General features: G+C 42.5%; 2 protein-coding genes across 2 annotated transcripts; one reads left to right on the top strand and one right to left on the bottom strand.

Moving 5' to 3' along the window:
• Positions 1–809: 809 nt before the first annotated feature.
• cox5bb (cytochrome c oxidase subunit 5Bb) lies at positions 810–2,729 on the bottom strand. The gene is made up of 4 exons (XM_030779415.1): positions 2,619–2,729; positions 1,904–1,974; positions 1,698–1,797; positions 810–1,548 (listed from the first exon to the last, which is right to left on the bottom strand). Exons 1-4 carry the CDS (start codon positions 2,713–2,715, stop codon positions 1,436–1,438), a joined length of 381 nt encoding a protein of 126 aa, XP_030635275.1. The 5' UTR covers positions 2,716–2,729; the 3' UTR covers positions 810–1,435.
• A 593-nt stretch (positions 2,730–3,322) lies between these two features.
• On the top strand, positions 3,323–7,049 carry gins4 (GINS complex subunit 4 (Sld5 homolog)). Its single transcript, XM_030789161.1, has 7 exons — positions 3,323–3,421; positions 3,605–3,691; positions 4,052–4,165; positions 4,544–4,641; positions 4,779–4,867; positions 5,256–5,346; positions 6,953–7,049. The coding sequence occupies exons 1-7, from the start codon at positions 3,323–3,325 to the stop codon at positions 7,047–7,049; spliced, it is 675 nt and encodes a 224-aa protein (XP_030645021.1).

The raw sequence follows: 7,049 nt of genomic DNA, 5'->3' as shown, positions 1-7,049 counted from the left end.
AACCACAGGGCTTTTGGATTGACATATTGATAATGAAGATAATTGTGTTTACTGACACTGAAGAAAGCAAGAGAGGCATAGATAAGATATCGGTGCTTTTTAGGCCTCAGGAAAACGCGCTTCGCATCAGTATTACAAATCTCACTCTCTCGTTTACGAATTCCTGAGAACAGAAACCATGGCGAATAAAAACCAATGAAAATACAATCATTCGTTGTCAGTATAATCCTATGAGATGTGAGCTGAGATATAGCTGTATTGCGTATGATTGGAAATCATCATCCCCAAATGCTTGTTTACTGGTTATTTTTGTAAAATGAAGAAAATGTGATTTGTACTGTAACATGTGTAAACTGTGTAAAATAAGTATATTTTTGTAAGAAATAAATTTGTGACAAGTCTACTCTCTGTTTCAACATTAATAAGTCTTATTCTCTCCGTTTAAAACACTTGTCGGTTTGTGATAAGACGGAAAAGACTAGCATACAATTTACACCAGTGTCTTATAGTTACTGTGACCTTCATGCAAACATATATCATCGCCTTGAGACAACAGCTGAGGCAATGTGACTGGACTAATTATTCTGCGGCTAAGAGATGTGACTAATATTCATGAATTTGTAGGCATATATCACAATCATTTTTCATAAACAATATAACAGTAGTATTTCAGACAAGTATCTAAAATGGTTTTAAACGCTACGTGGGAGTCACTTGTATCTCAAACCATTTGAAAAGCCAACGACAAGACAAAATCAGGACACGACTGTATACGACACCATGTACTATTTATTTTAAATACTCTGTGCTGATGTTAAACAAACAAACAAACAAACAAACACATTCAAGTTGTTTGAAGAAGAATGGAATTACTGAAGTTATGCGTCCCAAACCATCTGGAATGTAAACTGTTGTCTCTCCTTTGGATTTCAAAAGCGGAGTGTTTTCACAGACTTTTGTGCCGAATGGAATGCAGGTTGTCATCGGCGACAAAGAACAACAACATAAGATGTAACTCTGTAATACATACACTGGATCTTTAAGGGAGACTATTCAAGCTTTCTGCAACGGGAGCCGCTAACTGCAAAGAGATATGTAGAAAGTTATTCCCTATATAGTGCAATATTTCTAGGTGCATTCAAATCTACGGAATAGGGAATAGTGAAGGGGTTTGCTATTTAACATGAGCCAATTGTCTATTGTATGGTCGAATTTACTTAGGGTCAACTCAGTCTGCCTGCACTGGGCAGTGAGCTAAGGGACAAGAAGTCCCTGCATAGTGCAATTCTTACGAAATGTCCTCATCCATGAAAGAACAGCCACAGTTAAGGGAGTAGGTGATCTACATCAGCCAGATATCTATGGTGATTGTGGTTTTATATCAGCGTATATATTTCGAGGAAGCGTTGGGAGCTGTCGGCGAGGGGAAGGGTCGTTAGTGGGGCAGCTCGTGAGGGACCAGTTTGTAATGGGCTCCACAGGATGGACAGCGCTGTGGTTCGCCCTGATGGAGCCAGAACCACACGATTGCGGTGTTGTCCTCCTCACCTGTAAAAACAAACAAACAAACAGAAGATGGTTTAACGCATGAATTCACAGAAAAAAAAAAGAACACTGTAAGAGGGGGGGGGGGTTACATTTTGATTTGCTGATAGCTGAGCAAATGTGCGACTATACATTCACATGGTATTACTTACAAACACAGCCAACAATCCTCTTGCTGGTGACAGAGGGCACCAGGTGAGGGTCTTGTTTGGAACCAGCGTACTCCTTTGGCTTGAACATGCTGTACGGGTCCTGAGGATTGACATCAACAGAGCAACATATTCCGTGTCAAAAGAGGAAGAAATGCACGCGGCGTTATTGCAGACAGAAAATGTAAAAGTGTGGCACTCGCGCTCACCGAGCCCTGTTTTGTAGCACGCATAACAATCTTTTCCAGACCGGTTGCTTGCTCTTCGTCGGTTGGAATGCCTGCGAGAAAACATTCAAAACAACCAATAAATTAAAGACTACGTATTTTAAGTCTAAGTCTGGTGGAACTGATCTGATCTGGACTTGTACCATTTCCTTCTGAATGAATGAACGAACGGATGTATCGGCTGTCACCTGATCTAAGCAGTTCATCTCAAATCGGCTTAAGTAAGCTAGGTGGCTTCCGCTAAACATCAGTGACTGAATTTTCAGGTAAAAGGTAAACCTACGTTAGCTAAAGTACAATGCAGTACCTAAGGTATGACTCGAAACCCCACATCAAACAACTATAATATTAAACGTTACACCAAATTTGCCTGGCTCTAGATTGTTTTATGTTTAGGACACCCTGTAGAAGCTAGCACCTTTGAGGTTCAGCTGTACGCAAGACCGAAGCCTTATGATTACCAATTTAGCAGAGATTCGTTATTATTTACAAAAATCATTAAAAACCTAAATTAAAAGCACAAGTCCTCAAATCTCGCCAAGTAAGATATGCAGTTAGCGGTTAGCCGTAAACATTGTCAGTTCTCAAGCTAATACGCGAGCATCGCGACCGACAGCTATCTGCGTCATTTTGCCTTTCCTGGCTGGGCCCTGGTAAACACCCACCAAAATTTAAAAACCTTAATGTAACTATTTACCTCCAGATGACATTCCTCGGGTCATAGCCTGAACGGGAACAGCAGAACGTGCACAAGCGGCACGGACCGCGGTTCGGACGAGCAGCCTGGACGCCATATTCACACAATGACAGTTGAGTTCCTCCTTCTAGTGATGAGAGGTTGGATATGAAGGGCAGAGCCTAATTTCATATGTACAATACTGCCACCAAGTGTTGCGGAAGACTACTATATAGGTTACCGTGTTTCTTTTCCAAAATACAACTTTCAAGAATTCATTCCATATATATCTAAGGGTTAAATACTGTTATTGAAATGCAGTCGATTTTTATCGTCGACCTGCTGACAGCAAAGGATATTCATTTTGGGGGGCACTGTTTGCGTAAACTGTGCGCAACGTAACCCCCCTTAAATACAAAACAACGTAACATGTACGGCATCTTGGCGCGAAATTCGGCCGGAAGTTTGTTTGCAACAGGACAAGATCATTATTGTAAAGTTATACTGGTGAATATTATTGTTGTAAAAACAAAGGAGAGTCAGAGAGTCTGGACATAGCAGTTAGAACAGTTAATGTAACTTGTGAATGTCGCACATCTGTAGCGTAAACTGGATCTCTTGAAAAGACAAGCTACTTTAAGCAATCGGTTCGGTGCTTCTACTGTATCAGTAGCGCAATATTCTACAGTATCGTTAAGGTTACTGTTCAGTAGCTACCTGTCATCATGTCAGATGTGTTATCGGATGCTGGTGACCTTAGCGGAGAAGAGGAGTCCCAAGAAGATGTTTTGACCCCCGCGGAACTCATTGCCAGACTGGAAGAGGTTTGGTGACTTTGTTTAATGGCTACCAGTTGAGTGTCAGTATAGATATTTAAAGTTAGGTATTGTAAGACTCCATTGTCACTCGTTCAAAACGGGTCTTCTTTTAAACTGGTCCGTGACCAGTTCTGTAGCCTTGTTTGCTTCTTCGTTAACTGTGCTTATGTCCATTTTGCTTTGATCTAGGCATGGCTGAATGAGAAGTTTTCTCCGGAGCTACTGGAAAACAAGTCTGAGATGGTGGAGTGTGTGATGGAGCAACTAACACACATGGTACGGACGAGGGAGAACGAATGAAAATAGGGAAAGAGAGCCTCGCGTTCACCGAGACAGCTCCTGAAAAACAAAAAAACAAACAAACATCCATCCATATTTAGTGTTTGAAATATGAAACTGCTTAGCAAAATTGGCAACAGTACTGTTACAAGAACATGTGGCATTACTGCTCGTCCCCAATATGTTGAAACAATTCGATCTAAAATAAAAAGACATTTGTGTGCAATAAATCCATGCGGTTAGAGAGAGAGAGAGAGAGAGAGAGAGCTCGACGTTTATTAGCACCAAAGATGCGACATGGTATTGAGGCGAATTGAACCCTGAATGTCCAGACCGTTGGGGTATCTCTCTGTACAGGAGCAGAATCTACAGAGAGTGAAGAAGGGAGATTTGAAAGCTGGCATCCATCGCGTGGAGATCGACCGCATCCGCTTTGTCCTCAGCAGCTACCTGCGTTCGCGCATACAGAAGGTGAGGGAGGGATCCATAGCACGATCCATAACCGTCATCATCGTGCCCGAGTTTGCGTCCGCAAAAGCGGGTTCAAGTTAGGACTAATGTCAGGGTTACTATGGTGATAATGTCGACATTGATGCAAATTAAAGTGATCATTGTAATGCATTGAATATCTCTGATAGTAATATGTTGCTATAGTACAATAACATAATGGATAAGGTATGTGAAATTATACAGTCATTTCTGTATATTAAAATACTCTTCTGACTGTCCATAATCAATAGGTCCATTACAGCATCTCATAGGTACTTAGGCATTCAAAATTTGGTAGTTAAAAAAAATAAATAAAATACCTGAACATTTTTGATGTTTGTTCTTGGTCTGTATCCACAGATAGAGAAGTTCTTCCCTCACGTCTTAGAGAAGGAGAAGTCTCGCGGGGATGGCGACCCCTCGTTTCTGTCTCCAGAGGAGTTTGCATTTGCAAAAGAGTGAGTCGCTTCTTATAAATGGTCCCAGTAGAGCCGCTGCCTTAACCGACCACTCGGAGGAGGGTAGCAGGATAAGAAAATGCGTTTTCACACACTATATGTTTACGTATATTGCTCATATGTCTTTTTGTGGTTAGATACTTGGCCAATACGGAGACTTACCTAAAGGCTGTGGCTTTGAGACACATGCCTCCGAATCTACAGACTGTGGACATGCTGAAAGCAGGTAGGAAAAACAGAGAAGACTGCTGACTTATTAAACAGAGCAGACAGTTGACTTATTAAACAGAGAGGAAAATGGACTTATTAATTAATTAGAAATTGTAGCATCCGGTCAGTGTTGTTCTGGTCCGGTCCCTGGGTCGTACAACGGTTCCTTTAAATGATGTGAATGTTTTTAATGGTCTTTTAGTGACTGTGCTTGAACTGTCGTCAAGCGGGCTCGTCTAACGGTCATGTGGCTTTGTCTAACGTGGTTTATACATCGTTATGTAGATACTTGTGTTGGTTAATAATAAGCCATGTATAAGTTTGACAAAAAGACTTCCTGTCCAGCAGAAATATTGAGTCATAGTTGTTAACGGTTCTTATCTCCTGACATCCCGTCTCTGCAGTTCCGGAACCGTGTTTGGACTCGTTTGTGTTCTTGCGAGTCAAGGAGAGGCAGGAGAACATTCTGGTGGAACCCGAGACCGACGAACAGAGGTACTGTCACGAAGACGTCACCGCCTGTTCTCTCTCTTCACTCAATCCTTCAGTCCTGTGTTTGTACATTTCACGACTTGGGTTTGAGAAGATGTTTTTTTTTGTTTTTCCTCAGGATATAATTTACAATTTTACAATTTTGTTATTTGGCAGACGCTTTTAAGCCAAAGCGACTTACAATCAGTGCATCGGTCGGATTTCTAACACCTCATGAGCAGAGATCACAATAAGACTGAGCGTCAGTTTACCCCTTCGTGTTGCGCCCCTGGAATACTTTAGCAAACACAGATACAAGACAAGTTTTGGGGTTTTTTTTATAAGGAAAGGGAGGTTAGGCAGTGGGGGACAGGTGGGTTTTCAGTTTCCTGTGAAAGATGGTAAGAGATTCCGCAGTCCTAACTGCATGAGGGAGGTCGTTCCACCACCGCGGGGCAATGGCGGAGAAGAGGCGTGGTCGGGAGGAGCGGCTGCCGGGTTCCCGAAGTGAGGGGACCGTCAGTTGACCAGAGGTCGTAGAGCGGAGGGTTCTAGTAGGGGTACACGGAGTTATAAGGGACTGAAGGTATGATGGGGCGGAGCCTCTTGTGGCCTGGTAGGGCAGCACCAGTGTCTTGAACTGGATGCGGGCAGCTACTGGAAGCCAGTGGAGCGCAGTAAGCAGTGGAGTGACATGAGAGTGCTTAGGGAGGTTGAATACCAGGGGTGCAGTGGCGTTCTGCACGAGCTGGAGCGGCCTGATGGCGCAGGTCGGCAAGCCAGCCAGTAGAACGTTGCAGTAGTCCAGGCGGGAGGTGACAAGCGCTTGGACCAGGAGCTGGGTCGCCTGTTGTGGGAGGAAGAGGCGGATTCTCCTGATGTTGTATAGGGAGAATCTGCAGGATCGAGTGATACATGCGTACGAGTCCTTAACAGAATTTTATTTTATTTTTTTTTTTAATCTTGTTTTGTTTAACAGAGTGGCAGAATACTTTTCTTTTTGTGACATTTGCATTTTCATATATGTGGGCCAATGAAAATGCTCATCTCTGTGTAATGGACCTGTGTATTAATCTCAGTAAACCAATGTTTACCACATTGTAAAAGACAAAAAAAAAGTATAATACAGGACTCTATTTCGAAATGACAGACCAACCCACGACTCAGCTATTTTCATAGCATGGTTCATTAGGCTTTCTTAAACAGAAGCCTTTTGCCCATCTTCAGTCAGCTAAAAAAAAAGACCCTGTCAACCGTCTAGGAAATATTTTGGTTTAATAGGGCAAGTTTCTCCTTTTCAGTGTGTCCAGGGGGTGGCAGTGATGCTGTAGTCATAGTGAGCTTGATAAGTTAGAGAAATCCAGCATCTTTGTTGACTTGACAGTGAGTTGTTTAGTGACTGAGTTATTATACAGCCATTGGTTTTAATCTGTTACTGATGAGTTAGCTTCAGTGAAGTCAGGGATACACGCCGATTTTTAAATAACATCCATTGCTTTTTCCTTTTTGGATTGATCCAAGACTGACTTTCCAAGCTCCCTTTTTTACATGCCTTATTTTTATTATCATTATTTGTTTTTTTTCTTTGTTTGTTTGTTTTTTTAAATCCTCCCCTCATCCTGTCTTTCAGCGAGTACGTGGTTGACCTGGATGAGGGCTCCCAGCACCTGATGCGGTATCGCACCATAGCGCCCCTAGTGGCCAGCGGCGCAGTGCAGCTCATCTAA

Source organism: Chanos chanos, chromosome 1 (assembly GCF_902362185.1).
Source record: "Chanos chanos chromosome 1, fChaCha1.1, whole genome shotgun sequence".
NCBI classification, from domain to species: Eukaryota; Metazoa; Chordata; class Actinopteri; order Gonorynchiformes; family Chanidae; genus Chanos; species Chanos chanos.
The sequence above is the reverse complement of the archived record's forward strand: the minus strand, read 5'-3'. Positions and strand labels throughout refer to the sequence as shown.